The sequence below is a fragment of the Oncorhynchus mykiss genome, chromosome 30 (genome assembly GCF_057628025.1).
Source record: "Oncorhynchus mykiss isolate SJ-2025 chromosome 30, ASM5762802v1, whole genome shotgun sequence".
Taxonomy (NCBI): Eukaryota; Metazoa; Chordata; class Actinopteri; order Salmoniformes; family Salmonidae; genus Oncorhynchus; species Oncorhynchus mykiss.
This window is the reverse complement of record NC_143051.1, coordinates 30,380,069-30,407,500: the sequence shown is the minus strand read 5'-3', so window position 1 is coordinate 30,407,500 and position 27,432 is coordinate 30,380,069. Positions and strand designations below refer to the sequence as shown.

At 43.0% G+C, this 27,432-nt stretch overlaps 1 protein-coding gene across 1 annotated transcript in view; it reads right to left on the bottom strand.

Annotated features, from left to right (window-relative positions):
* Positions 1 to 16,797: 16,797 nt before the first annotated feature.
* LOC110488253 (teashirt homolog 1) overlaps positions 16,798 to 27,432 on the bottom strand; it is a 36,048-nt gene continuing 25,413 nt past the window's right edge. The window contains exon 2 of the mRNA XM_021560403.3: positions 16,798 to 21,386. Within this exon, the coding sequence (XP_021416078.1) occupies positions 17,941 to 21,386 (3,446 nt within the window). The 3' untranslated portion in view covers positions 16,798 to 17,940. The remainder of the gene's footprint in view (positions 21,387 to 27,432) is intronic.

Sequence of the window (27,432 nt, the reverse complement as noted above, 5' to 3'; positions counted from 1 at the left end):
TTAACGGGAATTGAGGCACAAAGATAAGTGAGAAGGGTATCAAATAAAAAAAAGGGTAAATAAAAATGCATGAAAATTGATTTGAAGTGGTGTTAGTTCCAATACAGAAAACCTAAAAAAAATGGCCTCACAAAAACGCCTCAGCAAAGCAAAATGGTACCATTAACAATATAATAGGATTATAGTTTATGTTTGTTTGTTATGGTGGATAAAGGAAATCGGGGTTAAGAGAAAAAAGCTTAACTCCACTCTGTTATCACTGCCTTGGAAAATTAGCGGCAGACAGAGATCATTTGCATATTCATTTATTGTTTTCGGAATTCACCTCTTTAATTAGACCTAGCATAGCGAACTAGCTATTGCCACCTATTTCAGCCAAACAGGCTGTAATAAACACGTACGAAAATCTGCTGCTTCTGGGGTGTCACTTCTAAATACAATTTATCATCAAACGTTTATGAATTTGCACGCCAATGATCAGAACTTGAGTAATGTGTGAGTGGGAGGTGATTTCTTCATGAATAACATCAAAGTTGAAGTGTGGACACTTAACACAACGTGGTTAAAAGAGGCATTATCTTTGAGTGTGTGTGTGTGTGTGTGTGTGTGTGTGTGTGTGTGTGTTTGTGCTCATGTGTTAATGCGCATCTTAAGTGGATAATTAAAAAGCCAAGTGGAATTGTCATTTGATTTTAATTATCGTGTACAACTTCTGACAGTCCTCGATACAACGTTACCAAAAAAGGCATATGGCTGAATACAAGAGGATAATGTGACAGGCTGTTAATTACAGACTTGGGTTATCATCATTCTCTGGGGATAAACATGGTTTACACCACTACACACCTACAGTAAATAGAGGCTGAGGACACAAAGGTCGGAATTCAATTGTAGCAAAGGGAGTTTCAAAACACAGCGAAAGTAGACAAGAAGTAGATGCCTATACATGCCACAGCACGCAAAATGGCCAGAATGAACGCAAGTTGGTCAGGCTTGTCTTACATATTCAAGCCCCACCAATGCAACTAACTCAAAAACATTAGTCAAGTTGTTTTCAGATTCGCCATCTCCCTATTCAGCTGCACTTACTGTACAAATCCACACAAATTGTATGCCTACTGATGAGCTTTAAAGGTACCCAGGGCTCAGGGTAGATTCATCCTCTTGGAAACTGTAGATTCCATTGCTCAGATCCATTTGCATCCTTCGACCCCTTCGTTACACATCGCTGCTGGTCTAACTTGCTAGCGCTCTGTGGAGCTGCTATCAGAGGATATGACGGTCATTGATCTCAGTCTCTGGTGGCTAACCCGTTCTCCATTAGTGCTCCCCTCACCCGTTCTCCATTTGGGCTCCACTCACCATGTCGACTTTCCCCCACCATGGTTCGTCAATGTAATGACCTCTCTGGGCTCGTTTAGGAAAAAGCTGTGTTATCGAACATGACCGCATTTGCTCAGGTTTAAAATACAGACCTTGGTGAAAATGTAACCCCCCACACCCACCCAGCACCCCCAAGGCTTCCCCTGAAAGAGAACGATGAAGAGGGGCCTGGAGAAAAGAGAACGAAAAGAGGGGGGAGGTGAAAAAAAAAACCAGAGCGAGGCCGGCTAGACATCAGAAGATGGATATGATGGCAGGCGGTTTTGGCCTGTGCGTCACTCCACATCGCCTTGGCTACTGATCTGTTCTCCCGACACTGCCCGCCGAGCACATTTCCATCAAACTGATCAAAAAGCTCCTCTGATGGCTCCAGGCACTGCTTGCTGTTAGGGCTTCATATTAACCATCTCCCAGACCACTAGGGTGGTGTAACACAGTCCTTTGAGTGTCCATGTATTATCAGAGAGTGAGATTCTTGTTCTGGTGTGTGTGTGTGTGTGTGTGTGTGTGTGTGTGTGTGTGTGTGTGTGTGTGTGTGTGTGTGTGTGTGTGTGTGTCTGTGTGTGTGTGTGTGTGTGTGTGTGTGCGTGCGTGCGTGCGTGCATATACACCAGCGTTATTGTTGTTTGGATCTGAGTGTGTCATATTGAAAGCAATTAGTACAGCGAACAGGCCCCAAGGTGCGTTCAACCCGTGCTTATCTCTTATCTCTCTCTCTCTCTCTCACACACACACACACACACACACACACACACACACACACACACACACACACACACACACACACACACACACACACACACACACACACACACACGCTCACTCACTTACACACACACCACTCTGTCTCCAGCAGACGAGGCTATGTGTGCTCCGGATGATAATGGTAATATTACAAGGCCCCAAGCAGAGGATTGGAATGGGCCTTGGTAATGACCCATTAAAGGAGAAGGAGAGTGGCAGCCATCTCTACACACTCAGTGAGCCATCATCATACTGTACACCTGGCATTAGATTGCAGTACCCTTACATGGCATACCACTGTTGTTTTAAAGGGGAGGGTTATGAGTACTAGTTGTACTGTAGGCTGATACGAACACTGATTTTGTTTGTTTTACCACTACAGAGTCAAATGGACGCACTATAGGGGTTTCGCTTTCTGATGACAGACCCTACATCCCAACAACCACGCACACATACACAAGCACATACACAAGCAGGCCGACACGCACACTCACACACACACACAATCACAAAGGACTACATTGAAATAACACAATAATCGCAACTCCATAGCAGCAGACAATAAGGTTCATGTTAAATCGATAGTTGCATGAATCAAAGGTAATGTTTTTAGCCTGTAAACGAAAAGGTGTTCAGCTGGCGTCAGCTGGTAAACTTGCAGTAGCACGGATCAGTAAATTCATGGGGCCAGTACTTCCTCTATGACATCATAGAGTAATTAACTAAATTCATAGGTTACAACTCCGTCAAGCGGTCACGTCATGCCATTGTTATGAACGTTCTTAAACCGCCCTCTGCCAGCGGCGCCATAGTGGTTCCCAAAAGTCTTGATTAACCCAATCATTCTGGACGGAGGCTAACTACTGTTTCATCTATACTGTACAAACATATAAACGCAACATGTAAAGTGTTGGTCCCATGTTTCATGACCTGGAATTAAAGATCCCAGAAGTGTTCCATAAGCACAAAAATATTATTTCTCTCAAATGTGCACAAATTTGTTTAAGTCCCTGTTTGTGAGCATTACTTGTTTGCCAAGATAATCCATCTACCTGACAGGTGTGGCATATCAAGAAGCTGATTAAACAGCATGATCATTACACAGGTGCACCTTGTGCTGGAGATAATAAAAGGCCACTCTAAAATGTGCAGTTTTGTCACACAACACAATGCCACAGATGTCTCAAGTTTTGAGGGAATGTGCAATTGGCATGCTGACTGCAGGAATGTCCACCAGAGCTGTTGCCAGAGAATTTAATGTTAATTTCTCTACCATAAGCTGCCTTCAACGTCGTTTTAGAGAATTTGGCAGTACGCCGAACAGGCCACACAACCGCAGACCACGTGGAATCACAGGACTTCCACATCCGGCTTCTTCACTTGCGGGATCTTCTAAGACCAGCCACCCGGACAGCTGATGAAGCTGAGGAGTATTTATTTCTGTAATAAAGCCCTTTTGTCGGATAAAACTCATTCTGATTGACTGGGCCTGGCTTCCCAGTTTGTGGGCCTGGCCCCTAAGTAGGTGGACCTATGCCCTCCCAGGCCCACCCATTGCTGCACCCTTGCCCAGTCATGTGAAAACCATAAAGCCTAATTAATTTATTTCAATTGACTGATTTCCTTATATGACATGTAACTCAGTAAAATCGTTGAAATTGTTGCATGTTGCGTTTATATATTTTTTCAGTAATACATGACAGAAGACTGAAATATAACAAAATCATTTGACATAGAAGAAATATATATATATATTTTTATAATGTTTATTAATTATAAAATAATGGAAAAATGTTAATAACATTCCACCGATGAGGCCAGTAGGTCATTTGAATGCAGGAACGGGCTACATGAGCCATCCTCGATCTGAAACACGTCGTGTAGTCTTAAACACACCAGAAATCCTAAGTGAGGAAGCAAGGCCAAAAAGAGCTGGTTCAAAGATCCGTCTCATTTGCAAACGACTCATCACTAGAGTGTCAGCTATTGGCAGAGTGCAAGGCCAGTGCACTGTCCACATTCCCAACACATACTCTCGCACATGTAAAAGGGACATTCAGCTAGTTTTCTGAACTTTTCACTGGATTTCTTAGTTTAAGTTGCTAGTAGACCACGGGGTAATTCGATAGCTTCCAATCAAGTTTTCAGGAAATGTTGTAACTCATGACAATTAAGTAAAATATAACATCCCATTACTTACATACACATACCATTTTTTTTTTCTTCGATACATTGGCCCATAGAACTGATTTCAAAATGTAGGCTTTTTCGCAATGGTGTTGTGTGGCACTTCGTGACATATTTGATTTGTTGGCTCTCCGAAATGTGGCGTGTGTGTATATAAATAACAGAAGTGACTCGCCTATCAGTGATGTGTGTGTGTGTGTGTTTGGGGGTTGTGGATTTTTCCTCTGCATTGCTGTCTCGTTCCCCGCGTTCCCGCTGACATGTCTGATCAGAAAGTGATGACAGCCTATGATTGTCAAACAGCCTGTCGCTGAGTGACAGGTTGGCTTTGGCATACGCTAATGCTCTCCCTCTTTCCCCTCTTCCGCCTGTTTTTTGACACATTCCTGGCAGTCGGGGTTTGGCTTAACTCGGAGTGAAAGTTATAAAACACAACAACAACAGACACACAGGCAGTGAGTGCACCACCAGTTGAACTCAATCGCTGTGTGTTGTTGTGCTGGGGAGAGTCGCATTCAATGTCGCACGTCAAAGTTCCCACTGTTAGGTGAAATGGAAGCCAGCAAAGATAGTGACACTGTGGAAGTCGCACCCTGGGCTGGAGACAGAAAGACGGGTTTGGCGAGTGTCTTGCTCAACTCAAAATAAGGCCTATACCCATCAAACTCAATGACTGGACAGCTAGGATACGGGCAGCACTTTCTAATAGTCAGTACAGAGTGTGTTCCTGGATTGTGCACCTCCAGAGATGTCCACCATAACAAATATTATAATAAGTGACAATGCTTGTGAATAATCACCGCCATCACTCGTTTCATTATTTAGTGTACCGCCCTACAGTCAAACAACCCTGTGTGCAGTATGTCAATGTCAACAACAATGTGTGGTTAAAATCTGCTATGCTAATACAGGGTGCTTAACTTAGTCAAATGTGCTAGTCTTTGCTTTATATAGAACTGGCCTTTGCATTGCTTCTAGTTATAACCTGGGCACAGTAGCTTCACTATCCAACCAGCTACAAGGAGGAGGATGCATAAATTAGAGTGTATCCTTCAGAAGGACTTAAGCCCCTCCCCTAACCCTAACACGGACGATGGAAGAATGTTTTTTTTTTTACAGAGGAATCCCAAAATATAAGTGGTAAAAAGAAATATAGCTGGTTGTGCCAGACATTTTATAGAGAGAAGATAAGTAGCAGGTTGTTTTTAAATGTGTGCATGCTTTTCTCCAGCGGGAAACCAACAACCGATTCAAAGGGGGTGTTGTGGATTTCAAAACGGTTCCACGAAAGGGAGCCAATAGAACACACGAGGTTCCTTAGTAGGAGGAGGCTATCGAGTCAAGGAGGACACTCCACTGTTTGCCAATTAACTTATTGACACTTTCCTCGACCACTCAACCGCTTATCGGTTTCCGGGTCACGGAGGAAAGAAGGACGGAGTAGTCGAGGAGAGAACCTATTTTTGCCCAATTGAGAATCTCAGCATCTACGGGAGTAAGTCACGCCCACCACCCTTCTGATTGGTCCTCTGCTCAGCTGGGACTCTATGGATGCATCTCTATAGTCAGAAGTGGTTTACTCTACTCATCTCCTCTCCTCATCTCCTCCCCTTCATCTTCACTGATCTGAAAACTAAGATTTGTTGTCTGCTCTTTAATGTCAGTACAAATGAAAAAGCACAACGAATGTCATTGAAAGACATATGTTTTTATAAAGCACTTCCAAACGAGGACTTAAAATCAGCCGGCTATTTGCAGGGGAGCATCCCTGCATTTGATTAATCCATTCTGCTGTAATTGTGTTCAAGCTGACAACAACCTGATCACCTGGGAATCTAATTGACATGAAAAGTAGGTGTGACAACGTATTCTCAAAGTGTGACAAACTATAGGCCTCTGTCCCCTGCAAACTTTGTTGAAGTCAGCTCTGCTGCTGCCGTCGCAAGATCTGGGACACGGCAAACTCTCGGTGGAAATGTTAGGTAAGACAAAAGTGACAAGCCAGCATCCATCCCCTCTTCAACATGTCTATTTATATTTATATTCATATTCATGAGCTATCGGACCATCGTGTAGCCATGCATTTCAGTGTTATTGCTAGTGGTGAACTTCAGCCTCTCTCCTGCCACCTGACAGAGAACGACGACTCTAGCTGAGTGACAAAGGACCAGCAGTTCCGTGTGCTAAATCATCAACCCTGATGTAGGTGCGGCAGAAGGGAAGGAATTTCATCTGGGGGACTCTCCCCTTCACTTTGGGCATTAAGTGGATTGTTTGTTCCCCTATTAATAGATATCTTAAAGACATACAGAGCCTTCAGAATGTATTCACACCCCTTTACTTTTTCCACATTTTGTTGTGTTACAGCCTGAATAAAACAAATATTTAATTGAGGTTTTGTGTCACTGATCTACACACAATACCCCCATAATGTAAAAAGGTAATTATGTGTGCGGAACATTTTCTAAATTAATAAAAAATGTCATGTCTTGAGTCAATAAGTATTCAACCCCTTTGCTATGGCAAGCCTAAATAAGTGCAGGAGTAAAAATATGCTTAACAAATCACATAAGTTGCATGGACTCATTCTGTGTTCAATAATAGTGGTTAACATGATTTTTGAATGACTACCCCATCTCTGTACCCCACACAATTATATGTAAGGTCCTTCAATCTAGTAGTGAATTTCAAGCACAGATTCAACCACAAAGACCATGGAGGTTTTCCAATGCCTCGCAAAGAAGGGCATGTGATGTATATTTTGTAAAGGAGATGTTGAATATCCCTTTGAGCATGGTGAAGTTATTGATTAGGCTTTGGATGGTGTATCAATATACCTAGTCACTACAAAGATACAGGCATCCTTCCTAACTCAGTTGATGGAGAGGAATGAAACTGCTCAAGGACTTCACTGTGAGGCCAATAGAGATTTTAAAACAGTTAAGAGTTTAATGGTTGTGATATGAGAAAACTGAGGATGGATCAACAACATTGTAGATACTAACCTAAATGACAGAGTGAAAAGAAGGAAGCTTGTACATAATACATAATTGTACAAAAGATTAATCCTGTTCGCAACAAGGCACTTAAGCAATTCTGCCAAAGTTGTTGCAAAAAAAATAAAAGTGTTATGTTCGGGGCAAATCCAGCACAACACATCACTGTGTCACATCACATCACTACCACTCTTCATATTTTCAAGCATGGTGGTGCCTGCATCATGTTATGGGAATGCTTGTCATCGGCATGGACTAGCGAGTTTTTTAGGATGAAAAGGAACAGAATACAGCTAAGCACAGGCAACATCCTAGAAGAAAATCTGGTTCAGTCTTCTTTCCAATAGACACTGGGAGACAAATGTAACTTTCAGCAGGACAATAACTCAAAACACAAGGACAAATCTACACTGGAGTTGCTTACCAAGATTACATTAAATGCTCCTGAGTGGCCTAGTTACAACTATTAAAATCTTTGGCAAGACTTGAAAATGGCTTTCTAGCAATGATCAACAACCAACTTGACAGAGCTTGAAGAATTTTAAAAACAATAATGGGAAAATATTGTACAATCCAGGTGTGCAAAGCTCTTAGAGACTTACCCAGAAAGACTCAGCTGTAATCGATGCCAAAGGGGATTCTAACATGTATTGTCTCAAAGTGTGAATACCCATCTAATCAAGATATAGTAGTTGTATTTTTCATAACTTTTTAAAATAAATGTTAGAATATGTCTTCCACTTTGACATTACAGAGTATTTTCTGTAGATTGTTGACCAAAAATGACAATTAAATCAATTTTAATCCCACTATGTAACACAACAAAATGTGTAAAAAGTGATGGGGTGTGAATATTTTCTGAAGGAACTGTATATGTCTGATAGTTGCCGTCAAACTGTCGGCCGAGTTCCGCAGTTGTGCCGGTTAATTTATGGCCTCCCATTTGAACTCACCCCGTGACTCCTGCAAAAAGAAATGAGCATTGGGTCTGTGTGGAGAAGTCGCGAGCTGTAAGATACAGTTTGCTTAACTAAATCACTAACATTTTCCTTAATATGGGAAAGCACAATATCGAGGAATTTGCACTTACCTTCATTTCGGTTCAAAGGTCACCCTCTGAATTGTAATGATGATCTCAGTTCTCATCATACACTCGACATGTTACCCTTGATGAGGTCATAAGGAAGCCTCTCCAGTCCCCACAAAATGACCCTTCCCCCTCTAGAGTCTTGTTACTACATCAGAGAGAGGAGAGCCAACCGTGTACATGACCCCAAAAACCATGTACATGACCCCAGATATACATTATGCATAGATAGACTGATGGATGAGGATGGAGAAGAAACAGTGTACCTTCAAAGTGACATGACGGCCGACAATGTCAATGATGTCGGCAGCACCAGCAGCAGTGATAGATATAAACGTTTCTGAATCAATTTCAAATCGATAGGACATGTCTGTACATGCTGTGAGTGCATCCGGCAGGACGCAAGTGAGGTTTAGTCTGCTTCTCACCATGGATGCATGACAATGAATCACTATTATCGTTGACTTTTTTTTGTGTGTGTGATGGATATTGTATGAATATTTGAATGTTGCGATTGTCGCTCTCATGACAAGTGAATGCGATGAACATGAGACCGACTGGGACTGCAGAGGTAGAAGTCATGACCATTGCTGTTCCGATAGGGAAACATACTGTAAATTTGATCAGTCAGTGTTGTTGTTGACTTTGAGTTGTTGTTGACTACCAATAAGGACACTGCAGTTATGGAAAGTGTGTATGACTACCTATCTAGTCCTTTGAAGTAGAAATCTCTATCCCCCATCTCCTCCCATCATCCCTCTGGAGTCCCTTCCCTGCGAGAATCCACCTGACAGTGCTGCTGTACATAGAAACGCCTTCACCTCTCAACATTATGCGGCTGCATCGTCCGTGGGTCGAGTGAGCCTCCTCCGACATGTGTCAGCAGCTCGCAGGTTTTTGGCTAATGATGCCGCACTGGCTAGACCGCTGCCCCTCCGTAGGCTCCCGCAACCAGGAAACAGCCGTCTCGCTGATTAAAAACAAACCCCCCCCCCCCAAAAAAAAAGCAGGAGAGAACATGAACCACTGTCAAGTCGGACTTGATGAGGACACAAGATCTGTGTCACCTGAATTCACAGGCATAATTATGACAGCCAAGTTGTGATCGCCTGTCTGGGACGTGTCACTTTTTGGAGTTTGCGCTTATTCTCATGCAAATGTCAGGAATCAGGATTGGACAGAATGTGAATGAGACTCCACACGTTACGGGACCCACCACAATGTCCAAGGCTTATATACCAACCATGTGACAGTGGTTTCTCTTGTACCTCGGGGGGGTTGGGAAACACATTGACATTAGAATCGGCAACCTGTGCCAGGAATAGTCTCAGGTGACAAGGGAATGTCGACAGAACCTCGGGCTTCGAGAAAGAGCGAGCCATCTCTCTTCCTCAAGCCCTAAAGGACAAATCTACATGTTCCTATACACAAAAGGGGAAAGAGCTATCTCTGTTATTACTAATGTACACAGGTGACTTTTTTCCTTCTCTTATCAATTTAACATTTGATTGCTAGAGGAATCCCACTGCAGCAGTAGTAGCTTTTGTTGCCCATGGAGGCCCTATGCAATTACAGACTGAAGAAATATCATTCAGCCTTGGTGCAATTCAATCATTTAGTCTCGAATGCATGGAAATGTATACTAATCTTCCCACAATGCATGTGGACTGAGGGAAAAATACATTAATTAGACATAACATGTATTTCTTCTCATTGTTTGTACATGAGATGGTATATCCCTATCCGTGAGATGGTATATATCCCATCAGTCAGAAAGGATATAATGGCTTATTGAGTCACTTCAAGATAAATGATATACTGAACAAAAATATAAACGCAACATGAAACAATTTCAAAGATTTTACTGAGTTACAGTTTACATAAGGAAATCAGTCAATTGAAATAAATTAATTGGGCCCTAAACTATGGATTTCACATGACTGGGAATACAGATATGCATCTGTTGGTCAAAGATACCTTAAAAAACTTAGGGGTGTGGATCAGAAAACCAGTCAGTATCAGGTGTGACCACCATTTACCTCATGCAGTGCGACACATCTCCTTTGCATAGAGTTGATCAGGCTGTTGATTGTGGCCTGTGGAATGTTGTCTCACTCCTCTTCAATGGCTCTGCGAAGCGGCTGGATATTGGCTGGAACTGGAACATGCTGACGGACACGTTGATCCAGGGCATCCCAAACATGCTCAATGGGTGACATGTCTGGTAAGTATCCAGGCCATGGAAGAGCTGGGACATTTTCAGCTTCCAGGAAATGTGTACAGATCCTTGCGACATGGGGGGAGTGCATTGTCATGCTGAAACATGAGGTGATGGCGGGGGATGATAGGCACGACAATGAGCCTCAGGATCTTGCCACAGTGTCTCTGTGCATTCAAATTGCCATTGATAAAATGCAATTGTGTTTGTTGTCCACAGCTTATGCCTGCCCATACCATAACCCCATCCCTACCATGGCGTACACTGTTCACAGCGTTGACATCAGCAAACTGCTCGCCCACATGACGCCCTCCACGTGGTCTGTGGTCATGAGACTGGTTGGACGTACTGCCAAATTCTCTAAAATGACATTGAAGGTGGCTTATGGTAGAGAAATTAACATTCAATTCTCTGGCAAAAGCTCTAGTGAACATACCTGCAGGCAAAACTTGACACATCTGTGGCAGTGTGCAGTGTGACAAAACTGCACATTTTAGAGTGGTCGTTTATTGTCCCCAGCACAAGGTGCACCTGTGTAATGATTATGCTGTTTAATCGGCTTCTTGATATGCCACACCTGTCAAGTGGATGGATTATCTTGTCAAAGGATAAATGCTCACTTACAGGGATATAAACAAATGCACATAATTTGAGAGAAATACGATTTTTTGCACATATGTAACATTTCTGGGATATTTTATTTCAGCTCATGACACATGGGACCAACATATGTTGCGTTTATATTTTTGTTCAGTGTACAACAGCATTTAGACAAAATAAAGGTAAAATAAAAAGTTAAGCTATTCAACAATGAAGAGGTATGCTTTCAGTTGCTTCCAACAGTGACTGATGCCAAAGCGAAGATGCTATAGCCTGTCATCACCACACACCTGCGGGCATCATCAAGAAAAAGTGTTTGATAGATTCAAAAACACAGTTTGGCAGCCATCATTATTCTCCAAAGAGAAGCTTTTGTCACATCTCCATTCTTCAGGAGCGTTAGCCTGATGAATAGCGGCTGAGCTCTATCTCTGAACACAGTTTACTTCTGACAGGGACACGACACTTTACAAGATGGCTCTATTTCTAGCAATGGAATGAACACTGTCCGACATTAACGTTTTTGTTTTTGTTTTGAGTCTTCATTTCCTATCTTCAGGCCTGAAGGCCAGGAAATGGAAAAGGATAGATCAGCCATACTCAACAGGCGAACTGTGGTGTGAATTCGAACCCAGAAGAGGCTCATATGGACCACAGGTCCTGACAACAAAAAAAAAGACAAAAAAAAAGGTGGTGAGGTTATAAATCCCGACAGATCATTTGTTTGTTCGACACATTGGTGGGACCTTTTATGTGTCTGTAAAATTCATAATGCGAGATATTACGGTGGAAATGCATTTACGCGCAAATATTGATATAATAACCATCATATCGATGACAAGGTGTGTGGTCCTCCGACCAGGACCTGGAAAACCATACAGTTTGTTAGGCTACAGATGAAAGAAATTGTGATGAACTTCGCAGGGTGATGAGTTTGACGCTCCTTCACAATAAGTATCCTGATCGATGCTTGACTGCAGTTTGACAAATACAAATATTCTTATCCATAATAATCTCATCATGTAGACTAGCCTACCCGCACAGCCTGCCTGCACTGTAGGCTATCTGCGAGCTGTTGGGTATTATTTTGTATTCGATACATGAAAACTGAAGGAAAAGAATTCTGTTTTGTGTGCACTACTTCATCATCACACCCTACTGGTGGGAAATTGCGCATATTTTTTTGATGCATGTTTTTATTTTTTATTCGCATGAAAATCTGTCACCAATTGGATGGAAACATAGCTACGTTCTCCAATCGTCTGGCCACCAAATACATCATGGAATGATATTTTCAAAAATAGTCAAATTCATTTGCAGTACACTGCAGCACTCTGACTCAGGGCTTTTCCTTTCAATTATTATAAATCGTAAACAAATAGAATTCATCATGAGGCCTTTTGCTGTAAACACCCTTTTGCTTAACATCATATGTATGCCACTCCCTGTGTGTGTGTGTGTTTTGTCGGGTACTATTGGTGACATCTAGCCAATTAATTTTTCTGGTTATCTTTAAAGCAAAGAAAGAGGAATCGCAAGAGAACAAACAAAACATTGGCCGACTGATTGAGGGGCTGTGTTTTTGTGATGACAGCTCCTTTACAAAACGGGCAAATGAAATCCAGAAAAACATATATTCATATTTCCCGTGTTTGAAAGCAATGCTGGTCCATGTTAAAACTTAATTCTGTGATTGGGCTTTTCTATCACGTGTAATGCCTTCAGAAGGTATTCACACCCCTTGACTTTTACCACATTTTGTTGTGCTACCACATTAATTTAAAATGGATTAAATGTAGATTGTGTGTCAATGGCCTACACACAATACCCCTATAAGGTCAATGTGGAATTAGGTTTTCAGAAATGTTTACAAATGTGCTTAACAAGTCACATAAGTTGCATGGACTCAACCTGTGCAATAAAAGCATTCAACACATTTTTTTTTATGACTACCTCATCTCTATACGCCACACATGCAATTATCTTGTAACGTCGGCTTCCAGCTCACACCCTCAAACATGTTGGTCCCCTGAACGCAGCTCACTCTCCAGATCCCAATCACCTGAATTCTAATCACCTGTTCACACACCTGTATGTCATTATCACACTATTTAGTTCAATTCTTTGCACCGGCATCACTGTGAGGTATTGTTTGTTTTGTGACACACGTCTTTCTGAGTTCACCCCCTTGATTTTACTCCTCCCGTGTATGATAGTTTTTGCCTGCCTCGCTAATGATGCCTTTAGCCTATTGGATTTCCTGTTATCTACCCATTTCCTGGACTACGTCACTAGCCTTTTCCCTGCCTGTACTGTTGTCCTTTTGGACCCTCTGTGTATGACCAACTGCCTGCTCCTAGACCCAGCTACCTGCCTCCTCCTGTTTTCCTTTGCAATAAACACCTGCTGCGCCATGCGCATGAAACCAGCTCTCTGTCTCCCCTTGTGTTCATTACATATCTGTAAGGTCCCTCAGTCGAACAGTGAATTTCAAACACAGATTTAACCACAAAGACCAGGGAGGTTTTCCAATGTCTTGCAAATAAGGGCACCTATTGGTAGATGGCTAAAAAAAAAAGCACATATTGAATATCATTTTGAGCATGGTGAAGTTATTAATTACACTTTGGATGGTGTATCAATACACCCAGACTCTACAAAGATAGTCATCCTACCTAACTCTTTTGCTGGAGAGGAAGGAAACTGCTTAGGGATTTGCTGAGGTCAATGGTGGCTTTAAAACAGTTACAGAGTTGAATGGCTGTTATAAGAGAAAACTGAGAATAGATCAACAACATTGTAGTTACTCCACAATACTAACCTAAATGACAGCGTGAAAAGAAGGACGCCTGTACAGAATAAAAATATTCCTAAACATGCAACCTGTTTGTAAAAAGGCACTAAAGTAACTGCAAAAAATGTGGCAAAGAAATTAACTTCATGTTCTGAATAAAAAGTGTTATGTTTGTGGCAAATTCAACACAACACATCACTGAGTACTACTATTCATATTTTCAAGCATGGTGGTGGCAGCATCATGTTATGGGTATGCTTGTCATCGGCAAGGACTAGGAAGTTTTTTGGGATAAAAATAAACGGAATAGAGCTAAGCACAGGCAAAATGCTAGAGGAAATCCTCATTCAGTCGGCTTTCCAACAGTTACTGGAAGACAAGTTCAACTTTCAGCAGAACAATAACCTTAAACACAAGGCCAAATATACACTGTAGTTGTTCCTGAGTGGTCTAGTTCGTTTTGACTTAAATCACCTTGAAAATATAGGGCAAGACCTTAAAATGGCTGTTTAGCAACTTGACAGAGATTGAATAGTTTTAAAAATAATGTGCGAATATTGTACAACCCAGGTGTGCTGTAATCACTGACAATGGTATTTGTTATAAAATGTATTGACTCAGGGGTGTGAATATTTGTGTAAATTAGATATTTCTGTATTTCATTTTCAATACATTTGCTAATATTTCAAAAGACAAAAATCACTTTCTCATTATGGGATATTGTGTGTAGATGGGTGAATCAGTTAATCCATTTTGAATTCAGGCTGTAACACAACAAAACAAAATGTGGAATAAATCAAGGGGTATGAATACTATCTGAAGGAACGGTATACGTGCAGCATGTGATACCAGACCATGAGTTCAAATGGCCTTGAGTGTTTGCTGGAGCCAGCCTTTAGTACCAGATGGTTTGCACATTTGGGACTGTTCCATTGTGCCAAGCAAGCTTAATCAAGCCCAGGTAAAGCATTTTTAATTAAATTCCAGTAGATAGTAGACTATACCACTCAACCAGCAACTTCTTTACACAAAGGGAACTTGGTAAGTGGACCCCACGTCTACCCAATCAGTGACTAAACATAAGCCGATACATCATTTCATAAGATACTGTACCTGAACTTCTCCCAATAAATGTTTTCCATTTTAGAATATTTCCACCTGTTTGTACCAACTGAACAAACCCCATATATTCGTTTTTCAAAGCAGTGTTTACCCCCAATGTTTATGTCCCATGTCGACTCAACTTTTCTCTGTGACTTAAATCCCTTAAATGTGTTTTTTTCCTTTTATGACTTCCAGGTACTGACTTCCCCGGCTCCTTATTGTTTCTCTCTAAAGTGCCTCAGGCGAGTGTAAAAGAGATGTGTTGGGTGGCAGTACTGTGTCATCTTAAATACCTTCCGGAAGAAACCTGCCATGCCCCCTTTATCGAGTTCCCAGGTGCCTCAGAGAAATTGGAGGCTTAATTCTATAATACATCCGAAACTGTTAAGTCCCTCACAAATCCCGATTTTTAATGACAATGTCCTTTATTCTCTATATTTTGGCAAGAGAAGTGACTAAGCCTACTGTATATACCCATGTCCAATGGTAACTTAAATTTGAAGCTATTCCTACTGGGATTAAATGTGCTGAGCGTCAATTCTCTGAGTTCTGTTTTTTTTTTCAAATAGTCAGATGCCATTGGCTACTGATCGCTGAACTTGTGGAGGACAATTGCTCTGGCCTATCTGCGATGGCATATAAACTCACTGTAATATATAATGTGTATGTTACATTATCTAATGAAATCATTGGATTGGGCAGAGGATATTAGATTTTGCTATCATCAAAACAATACATTGAGTTCTCTACCGGTCACACCGGTGTACCTATGATACTATTTAACCAATGATTTATGGCACATGACATACGCAACACTTATGACTATACTATGACACCTGTCATTACCAATCCATGACATTCAAGAGATTCATAATATTATTTGATTGACTGATGTGTACGGTTTTGGGAAACTATTTGGCCGTTCAAGTAAAAGAGAGTTTGAGATTATATATTCTCTCTCATACCCCGTATAGATTTTTTTTTTCTTCTCTGTGGCCCCCTGTGTCCACAACACATAACCGTCCCGTAATTGAGTTGAAAGGAGTAAACGTTTGATTCCTGAGGTCCACGAATCCCCCTGGAATCCAGTGTGTTGTGTTCGAGGCAAAGCTATGCAAATCTGCTTAACTGTGCCTCCCGATGTTGCCGTCTGCTCTGCAGGTAGCTGCATTGTGGCCTTACTTATGATTACAGCGATTTACATAGTCTAAGCGCTAGGGCCGCTCTAAGATCATTAACAAAAGGGGAAGGCCGTCACCAGAAACAAACTGCTATGAGAAGACAGAGAAGCTTAACAGGCGCTATTGTGCCAAACCCACAAGTTTCTCCACTCCGTTGTCACGTGAATCTCTTCAAAGTGCAGCTTGTTGTTTGTGGGTCCCTGTGACACATTACCTTGTTTCTGTGACTTCGTTAATGCTCATTGGTGTGTGTCATCAAGAGGCTGACAGACAAAAACACACAATTTGACAGTCAACAGGAGTGTCTCTAAATCAGTGATAGACAAACTACATATGAAAGGTCATGTCTTGACCACTTAAAACACAAACATTTTTTTCTGAGGGTCAGGTTATCTTGAAGTCGAGAATTTACATATCCACTACGAATAAATAAAAAGGTATGTTTTCCTCCATGATGCTACATAGCCTTATTGGGAAAAAAACTCAAATTTAACAAAGCAGAATTCAGGTTTAGAGTTTATTTTACAATTGCAAAAAAAAAAAAACAATACTTTCATGATTTAGAGGATAGAATTCTCAACAGTATTAATGATAAAACATTGAAATGTATAATTTATTGTGCATTGCATGTTTATTTTAACATACAGTACCATGCATCAGAAGAGATGGGCCCGTGTAGTTATATTTAACCATGTAAACCACAACGAAGGACTTACTTTTCATTGAAAAAGGAAATGTTCTGGCTCTACAGTATATATATATATATATATATACTGTATATATTTATACCTATATACAGTACATAGTTATTTATTTTTTCCATATTTTCTATAAAGTGACAATAGAAAAATGCACACAGTACAAAGAATGTTGAGCGCCTGCAAATAGCAAGATATGATTACATACATTTACACATACTTGCTGATCATTTATATATTTATCAGTTTTAAAACCTCATTTACAAGTTGAAACTGAAGCGGCACACAATAATAAAACTACAACGGGTATCAAAGCAAATATGGCAATACCACCATTAAATAATACTTGATTAGTGAAACAGATATGCAGAGAAAAGCTGAACATATTCATGAGTATTCTGTTCTTTCTGCAGTTTGTCAATAGGCCTACATATCATCCTTTAACATGTTCTACCCCATATGCAATTTTGAGGTGATCAGGAGGAGTGAGAATCTAAACGTTGAAATATCAGTGCCATTTGAGTTTATTTTAACAATCCTAATGTGTACCTCTTCATAGTAGCCCAAGTGCAGAAATCCTTCTTACTTTTTCTCTTAAAATGTATTTCCAATATGATTAGTTGAAAACAACAAAAAAACCTTCCTATCAATCATATATTTTCAGAATTTGTGTGTTTGCGTCAATTATTATTTTTTTAAACGTTGGTTTAATCTTAATTCACTGAAAAACATGCACAGACAAAAGATCCTAAAGATCATAGAAACGATCCGCTAAATGTGTGTTGAAAAATAAAAAGACAACTAAAACAAAAACAGAACATGGCCCAGTTCTATGACAGCAGTTACTTCGGACTGATTCCACAAAGTCTCAGTTGAGATGCAGTGCAGTATTGAGATATAGTGCAACGGTTCAGTAATCAGTCATGCCATCAGCTTCGTCCACCCCATCTAGGCTTTATCAAACTTTTCTAGTTCAGTGACAAAGACGAGGTGGTCCTCCGGCGACTTGCCGTGCGTTTTGCTAAGGTGAAGCTTGACCGCGTGCTTGCTGACAAAGGTCCGATTGCAAAGCGTGCACTGAAATACAGAGCCCGAGTCTTCCTCGGTAAGTCCCAGGGAACTGAAAGTCTTCTCTGTTATCATTCTGGTAACTGCCTGCTGCTCCCTAATGTGATCTATTGAAAGCTTGGAGAGGTCCTTCATGCTAAAGCCTAAGTGGGACTCCAAATGATTTATGTAAGAGGAAGGAGTCCTAAACTGAGAGGCACAGTCACTGCATAGAAACAGGGGCTGGCCCGAGTCAATGTTCTTCAGGAATTTTGTCCCGCCTGTCCGCCTCAGCTGGTACTTGACGTTGGCCAGCCAATGGGAGATAGTGGTCAAGGAGAGACCGGTGAACTTGCAGATGTGGACCCGCTCCTGGGGGCCTAGGTCAGTCATGACGAACTTGCCGTCAGACGTCTCCCGGAGACAGGAGGTAAACTGGGCCTGAAGGATGAGGAGGTGCTGAGGATTCCAGTTGGACTGCCGGCCTTTCCTTTTCTGGACTGCAGAGAGCTCCTCCAAGCCATCCTCGAAGGCGCTGTTGTCCGCATCAGATTTCTCCGAGATGGAGGACGGAGTGGAGGATTTGGGCGTCAGACGGCCAGTCAGGTTCTTGACCATGTCGGAGATGTCCATCAAAGCATTTTGGGACGACAGAGATTCAGACAAGCTTGAGAGGATAGGTCTGTTGCTGTTATTGGTATTACAGTTGGGAGTGCTGTTTAGTGTAGTGAAGGTGCTGTTGCTGTTATTGGTATTACAGTTGGGAGTGCTGTTTAGTGTAGTGAAGGTGCTGTTCGCAGTTAGTCCGTTAGTGACTTTGGATTTCGTCAAGTCCATGGGCTGGTCATTGTTGTCATAGAATGGATTGATTGACTGAACCGGTTTGACCTGAGTGGAGATGTTCATGGGCTTCTCCAGCATGTTGTTAGTGATCTTGTACAGCTTCGACAGAGGGTCTAGATAGGGGGTGGCCGTCTTTGAGGCCTTTCCCAAGTGATTGTTCATGATGGACTGCAACGCACTGAGGGGGTTGACAAAAGGCTGCTCCGGTGAGTGATCAGTGATGATTCCCAAGCTGTTACAGCTGTTTCCAACTGCCGTTTTTGGCACGTCTGTTCCGTTCTTCGTTGACAAATTAGCTTTGTTGTCTTTTGCCTCTCCCTCTCTGCTTCTAGGCTCACTCTGATCCTCTACGGCAATGTTTTTCACTGGCTTGTTGAGGCTATCCACCTTGGGTGAGCCCCTCCTCTCCTTGGACAGTGGAGAGGGTGACTTGGCAGATCTCGCTTTGAATTTATTTTCGGAAGTCTTATCCTCCTTCTCCTTCTTCACAGTGACCTTCCCTGTGACTTTTTCCACCAGCTCTTCCATGGCCAACACATTGTTCTTGTGGCTTGGAGGTGGGGAAGGGCTGCTCGGAGAGTGGATCAGATTGCTGGAGTCAGAGGACATCATCTTCAAGCTGCTAGTGCTGAACAAGGGTTGAACCACCTGGACACTCTGCATGGAGGACTTCAAAGACCCATGGAGCTGGTAGGCAGCGTGGATGCTAGGGTAGCCAGCACCACCCCAAGTGGGCGTGCCAGTCTGGGCCTTGCTGATTGCACTTGACACAGTGAACTCTAAGGACTTCAGGATATCCAGACCTCCTTTGGGAGTCTCCTCCAGGTCTTCCTCTGTGAGATACTTGTAATGTCCACCCTTGCCAGGTTTCTCGCATTTCTCAGTTGGATCCTCTTTCTCCTCTTTGATCTTCTTCTCTGGTTCACTCATCTCCATGTTCTCCTCATGCTCCTCCCCTTTCTCTTCAGTGGAGGAGGAGTGCAAGGGAGGAGAATCAGGCTGTGACTTCACATTGGACACCGGGAGTCGTGTAGAGGTCGGAGGGAGAGGAATGGACTGTATATTTTCCTCAACCACGGGGTCAAACACCAACTGCTTCCCCTTTTTGGATGCCGAGTTGGTCACTTTCAGAAAGTGTCCTGTGACCATCATGTGGGCTGTCAGTTGTTGCAGGGTGTCGTGGGAACTCCCGCACTCCATGCATTTGAGGATCTGGGCCTTACGTGCCTCAAACTGCCAGGTGTAACTGGCGCCATTTTGGTAGCCGTAGCGGTTATTTGCTGTGACATAGGGGTTAACCACTTTCTGGTCTTTTGAGGTCTCTCCCAGGTGTACACCAGGTGTGTTGTGGACAGACTCTGGTGAGCATGGGGACACCAAGTCCTGAAATGCTCTTTTTCTGGTAGGGGGCACCAGCTTTGAGACGAGGGCTGACATGGGTTCTTTTAGAGGCACTTTCTGGTAGTGTTTTGTTTTGATCATGTGGACGCTCAGGTCCTGCAGGGATTCAAAGGAGTGTCCGCAGTACATGCACTTGAGCACCTTTTGAGCGTCCTCCTTGCCTTCCATCTCCATGAGGGAGCGCTTACGGGGCTTAGACCACCTCTTTCCCCGCTCCTCCTCCTTGTCTTTGTTGTCATCACGGTAGTGGCCCGACTCACTCATGTGCACCGTGAGCCCCACCAGTGTGTCATAGGCTCCGCTGCAATCCTTGCATCGGAACTTGCTGGCACCGGTGAACACCGGGCCGTAGAGCTTGTTGTTCTGCCGGTACAGCTGCACAGTGCTGAAGAGGCTTGGCTCGGGGAGGAGATTGTATGGTGTATGCTGAAGAGTTTTGGCCAAAGCAGCTTGGTGCCAGTCGTAGGCCACTCCACCGGTGCTGCCAGTGTTGGTAGTATTAGCGGTGCTTGTAGCACTAGTGTTGCTGGTAGTGTTGGCAGGGGCAGAGGTGCCACTGCTGCTGTTGCTGTTGGTGTGGTTATTATTGTTCACAAGGCTGTTAGCATGACTGTTAAGGATAACGTTGCTCCCCTTGTGGCTGCTTCCATTGCTGTTGCTGATCACACTGCTGACCTTGTTGCTGTTACTTCTCAGCATGTCCATGGTGATGCTGGACCAAGAGGCTTCAGAGATCAGGTTAGCATAGACGGCTTTCATCTGCGCTAGGCTGTCCTGCAGAGACAGGCCGTTGGGGACCTTCAGGTGTTCTACTTCTCCTCTGACTGCCTCCTCCTCCTCCTCCTTATCAAGTCCGTCCTTGGAGGGAGTACTCTGGAAGTCAATAAGCTGGTCGCTCGTATCACTTAGCGGAGAGGCATAGCCGGCGTCCGGGTTGGTCCCATTGCTGAGCGGGGAGTTCTGGAAGCTGAATCGGTCCCCGGCGTCGTCATCCTCATTGCAGAGGTACTCGCCGTCATGGCCGTCTAAGGAGAGGCCGTCGTCCTGCAGGTGCTCCTCATCGATCTTGTCATCAGCCTTAAATTCCTCCTCGTCCCCGTAAGCTGAAAAACACAAGATGAGAGGAAAAAGGGACATCAGCCAACTCATCGGGGCAGAACATCCCATCAGATGTGTATAGAGATTCTTGATGTGTTTATCCCGTAATGCGTGTCTGTGTTTAACGTGTGTATACCCTGCATGTCTGTGTCTCTGAGTGTGTAAGAGGGGGTGGGTGCAATGATTCTTAAGATATTTTAGTCAATAGTCCTGGCGGAGGATGCTGCTTTGCAATTATAAAAGTGGCAAACGTCCATATCTTGACGATGATAGATAGTCCCCTACACTGTGCAGCCTAACGAAGGCATCAAACAGTATGGCTCAGCAAGGGTAAAGGAGAACACAGATGAGCAAGAGGAATATTTCCCCTTGAGTTCAAAAACTAGGGACACAAGCACAATTCTACATGATGGAAAACCAGTTCCCAAAGCAGCAGATGCATATTAATCAACAGCGAGAGTCCACTGCGTTTGACAAAAAAGGTCAGTAGCCTACATTCAGTATGTTAGAACTCTCGTGTTTGTTGCTTTGTCGTGCTTTTATGTTTCAACTGCACGCTGTCATACACTCTATATGGATGTATACTGTTGAATGCAAAGATACAAAAGAAAGTTGACCGTCTTAAATCCTATCCATTTCAAATATCCAAATGATTAGACTGCCCAGGAAAAAAAAGTGACCCCAACAGTCACAAGCCAGTTCATGTACTAGAATGGCTTCCTCTCTTCTAGATGGAGGGCACAGACTCTCTCTGACTTTGAACCAGTCTCTGCTGCCACTGTGCCACTCACACCCTGCCCATGACGTGTGACATAGCGATAGCGGGTGAGCGTGCCAGGCCCTCGGCTGGGATGGCTCAGAGTTGGCATTGGCAGTGGAAGTCCTCACAGTATGACGCGTGGAAATTGCCGGTGGACATGACATGCCATGTTGTCACCGTCCATGCTGTACTAGTTCTCAGGGAGTCAAGTGTGCCGGCTTGCGGGGAGAAGGGAAACAGTGTTACCCACAGAGGATGGGGAGCGTGAGTTCTGTGTATACTTTCTCCACACAGAATGACTGTCAAGGTTATATCAAGGTTCCTCTACATTTAATCATAGTACTTTTTAGTATTTATTTGACCTATATGTTTATAAAAATACATGTTTTCTTCAATACCAAAAAGATGATTCAGTCCTTATGTGGTAGTTCATCAGATAAAGGACGATTAAATGTTTTAAATGAGTAACAACAGCATGGCTATGGTATGTGGCTAATGAAATAGCATTTTCCTCTGGATTTGACACTTTTTAAGTGTTGCCAGCCTCGAAAAGAAAATAATGGAACTCTTTGTCGGGGCACAAGATGAGAGAAAAATACTCCATCCATACCATTTACTTAATGACCATTATGGAACAGGACCGAGCACTTAACAAGGCACTGCCTGTGTTGATCAGCTGCCTGAGTGGTTATCTTTAATGGCAGACAAACGACACGGGATTCCAACCCCTGTAGCTATGCAGGAATTATGGCAGAAATGTTACTTTGAGAATAAGCCTATAGACAGTGTCAACTGTCTCTCAAGTGTAATTCCAGGCCCTCTGAACTCCGAGACAATGTCAGACATCAACTTTCTCTAAACTGCAATAAGTAACAAATTAAGCGTTGTAGAGGAAAGTATTTCCAACTGTCAAACCTGTTAGAATTTTGCAATATTATGTAATGTTTCATTCAATATGACAATGTGCTGCATGGTAATCGTGAAGGAGAAATACATTGAGAAAAGGACAGACAGAGGGAGCGAGAGAGTGAAAGAGAGACAGAGACAGACAGATGGAGACAGAGCTCGGGCAGTTCACCTTATCCTCTCCCATAAGATGCTTGTCCAAGGTGCCAGTATCAGTCTCTAGCGAGGAGGCAGATGTGCTGTCAGCTCCAGAACAGCGTGTTGCCGCTCAGGCCCATAATCAGAGAAGACATAATACCTGATGTTTGTGAGCTGCCATTTACTGCTGCCTGGGAAAAGCTGGAGGGCCATAAGCAACTGCGACTACGGTGTGTGTGTGTGTGTGCTGGTATACAGTGCCTTGCGAAAGTATTCGGCCCCCTTGAACTTTGCGACCTTTTGCCACATTTCAGGCTTCAAACATAAAGATATAAAACTGTATTTTTTTGTGAAGAATCAACAACAAGTGGGACACAATCATGAAGTGGAACGACATTTATTGGATATTTCAAACTTTTTTAACAAATCAAAAACTGAAAAATTGGGCGTGCAAAATTATTCAGCCCCTTTACTTTCAGTGCAGCAAACTCTCTCCAGAAGTTCAGTGAGGATCTCTGAATGATCCAATGTTGACCTAAATGACTAATGATGATAAATACAATCCACCTGTGTGTAATCAAGTCTCTGTATAAATGCACCTGCACTGTGATAGTCTCAGAGGTCCGTTAAAAGCGCAGAGAGCATCATGAAGAACAAGGAACACACCAGGCAGGTCCGAGATACTGTTGTGAAGAAGTTTAAAGCCGGATTTGGATACAAAAAGATTTCCCAAGCTTTAAACATCCCAAGGAGCACTGTGCAAGCGATAATATTGAAATGGAAGGAGTATCAGACCACTGCAAATCTACCAAGACCTGGCCGTCCCTCTAAACTTTCAGTTCATACAAGGAGAAGACTGATCAGAGATGCAGCCAAGAGGTCCATGATCACTCTGGATGAACTGCAGAGATCTACAGCTGAGGTGGGAGACTCTGTCCATAGGACAACAATCAGTCGTATATTGCACAAATCTGGCCTTTATGGAAGAGTGGCAAGAAGAAAGCTATTTCTTAAATATATCCATAAAAAGTGTCGTTTAAAGTTTGCCACAAGCCACCTGGGAGACACACCAAACATGTGGAAGAAGGTGCTCTGGTCAGATGAAACCAAAATTGAACTTTTTGGCAACAATGCAAAACGTTATGTTTGGCGTAAAAGCAACACAGCTCATCACCCTGAACACACCATCCCCACTGTCAAACATGGTGGTGGCAGCATCATGGTTTGGGCCTGCTTTTCTTCAGCAGGGACAGGGAAGATGGTTAAAATTGATGGGAAGATGGATGGAGCCAAAAACAGGACCATTCTGGAAGAAAACCTGATGGAGTCTGCAAAAGACCTGAGATTGGGACGGAGATTTGTCTTCCAACAAGACAATGATCCAAAACATAAAGCAAAATCTACAATGGAATGGTTCAAAAATAAACATATCCAGGTGTTAGAATGGCCAAGTCAAAGTCCAGACCTGAATCCAATCGAGAATCTGTGGAAAGAACTGAAAACTGCTGTTCACAAATGCTCTCCATCCAACCTCACTGAGCTCGAGCTGTTTTGCAAGGAGGAATGGGAAAAAATGTCAGTCTCTTGATGTGCAAAACTGATAGAGACATACCCCAAGCGACTTACAGCTGTAATCGCAGCAAAAGGTGGCGCTACAAAGTATTAACTTAAGGGGGCTGAATAATTTTGCACGCCCAATTTTTCAGTTTTTGATTTGTTAAAAAAGTTTTAAATATCCAATAAATGTCGTTCCACTTCATGATTGTGTCCCACTTGTTGTTGATTCTTCACAAAAAAAATACAGTTTTATATCTTTATGTTTGAAGCCTGAAATGTGGCAAAAGGTCGCAAAGTTCAACGGGGCCGAATACTTTCGCAAGGCACTGTAAATGTGTATGAACATCCATCGCTGTGCTAGCGTGTACTGAATATGTGTAGACGTACACACAAAAGATAATACTACACTATTGCTCACATAATACCTGCAATCTATCTGTCCAATATTACAACTATGCCTACCCCAGAGCCCGACATTACACCCTTTCAAAAAGAATCAAATTCAAGCCAATGTCAAAAATATATAAAAATCAACAGTCGGTGCATTGTCAAGAGCATCCCGTATTTCATTTCATTAGAGCGTTTGGTTGAGTACCTCAAAGCACTGAAAACTCCCCCATCACGCTTACTCTCTCGCTGTCTCTAAATAGCTCATCACACTAAAGAACGCGCACCCCCCCCCCCAAAAAAAATTGCCGTCTCCACTATAGTTACCCGTAGCTCTTAATGAGTGGAATGGGTAAAGAGAGACAGCTTCGACAGAAAAGACAGACAAGACAACCTGACATCTCTTAAAAATAAAGTAAAGTATTTTCCTGCACACACCTCAGCCCAGACCCCCCCCCCCACCGACACACACACTTCCCCCGACATCCCCAGTCTGCTGCCTCTACCTCGACAGCCATCAAATCAAATCAAAATCGGTTTTGTCACATGAGCCGAATACCGCGAAATGCTTACTTGCAAGCCCTTAACCAACGGCGCAGTTCAAGTGTCGAATCATGTATCAGTGTCAGGTGTTCGGGTCAGGGTGGTGGGTGTCAAGTGTCCACAAAACGAGCCTTTCTTTCTAAGCGAAAGAAGAAAAAACAACAACATAGAAGTCAGACATTTTTTCCTTCTTCTCTCCCTCCTCTTTTTTGCCATCTGTGGGGAGAAAGGGAAAGAGCTCCTGGTGCCACCGGCGGCTAATAAGGCAATCAGAGATGGGGAGATGCTGACACTACTCGTTGAGCCGCCCGCTTTCAAGCCTCACTCAGAACAATGGAGCGAGGGGAGAGAGGGGAGAGGGGGAGGATTAAAAATGGGGCAGGGAAGGAAGGGGGATGCTGTTGTGGTTGTCAGTCAAAAAAAATTGAGAGAAAATAAAAAATAAGCCCACTTTGTGCTGTCATGGAGAATGGAAGAGGAAAAGGTTTGTAACAAAAAAAAAAGGAGGGAAAAAAAGGTGCATTTAGGAGTTAGCTGACAGAGGTGTGAGCAGGAGTCTGTCTATGGGTGGGTCTGAAATGGTAGAGGGGAAAGTATGTGAAATTGACTGTAACCTGAGGCAGCAAGACACAAAGTAGAAGGTGTGCATTTGTATGTGTGCTTGTGCGCGTGAGGGTTAGTTTGTAAGCATTTATTCCTATCTATCCACCTGGTGTGCTAGGGAGATATTCTGTGTGCATCTATCCATCAGGTGTGTCCCTGTGTGTGTGTGTGTGTGTGTTTGTCTCACTACATTCATGTGTTTCTTGTATCTGACAACCCATGTGTGTGTTTGTCACTTAAGTGCTTGTGTCAGTGTCAATGACATGTGTTAGTATGTGTGTGTCGGTGTGTGTGTGTCAAACACAGAGGGGACGCGTGACGGATGTGGAAAGAAGAGGGAGAGCAGGCCATCTGCGTCCAGAGACGAGCCTGTCACTTTGGCCCGGGCTTCCTCCAGACAGGTGACACCTCGGCAGGACACTACCGGGCCTTTGCTGTCACACACACACGCGAACACACACGCGAACACACACGCACACACCACCCCTAAGTGTATAGTACATAGATAAAAACAGACGGACATTCTCACAGTCACTCACACGGAAACATGTACAAGCCTTCTCTATGCCAAGCTCCAATCTGCGATACAATACTACATTTATCGAAATAAATTGTCATCCATTATAGCTAAGCATAAAAATAACCTTTGTACTCTCGCAGTACTGTTTCCGCATTGTGTCTGTGGCACAGAGTTTGTGATACTATGCACAATGAATTCCCAACTAGCTGTGCTTTCTCTCACACGCACCACTGCGTTGACATTCTCAAAAAGGACATCGGAACAACTTGAGAATCAACTGCTTCAAAACAAATCAGGTTGAAATGAACTTTTGCTTTCCGAGAGAACCGGCAGTTTCTCTCTCCATACAATGTTAGATTAGAACGTCTGAAAAATGGAGTCATTTCACATACTGTATATTTCTCCTTGCTCGTTTCTCTTGTGCAAATCTGCCACTTAAACCCATAATGCTATCTGTCATGGGACGCTGAGGCTACACCATTTGGCTGGTGTCAAACTTAACCAAAGCCTTCGGGAGAGAAACAACGTGAGACAGGGAGCGAGTGCAGTTGAGCGAGAAGCAGCACCGCCGAATTGCAACTCACACACATGCCACACACACACACACACACACACACACACACACACACACACACAC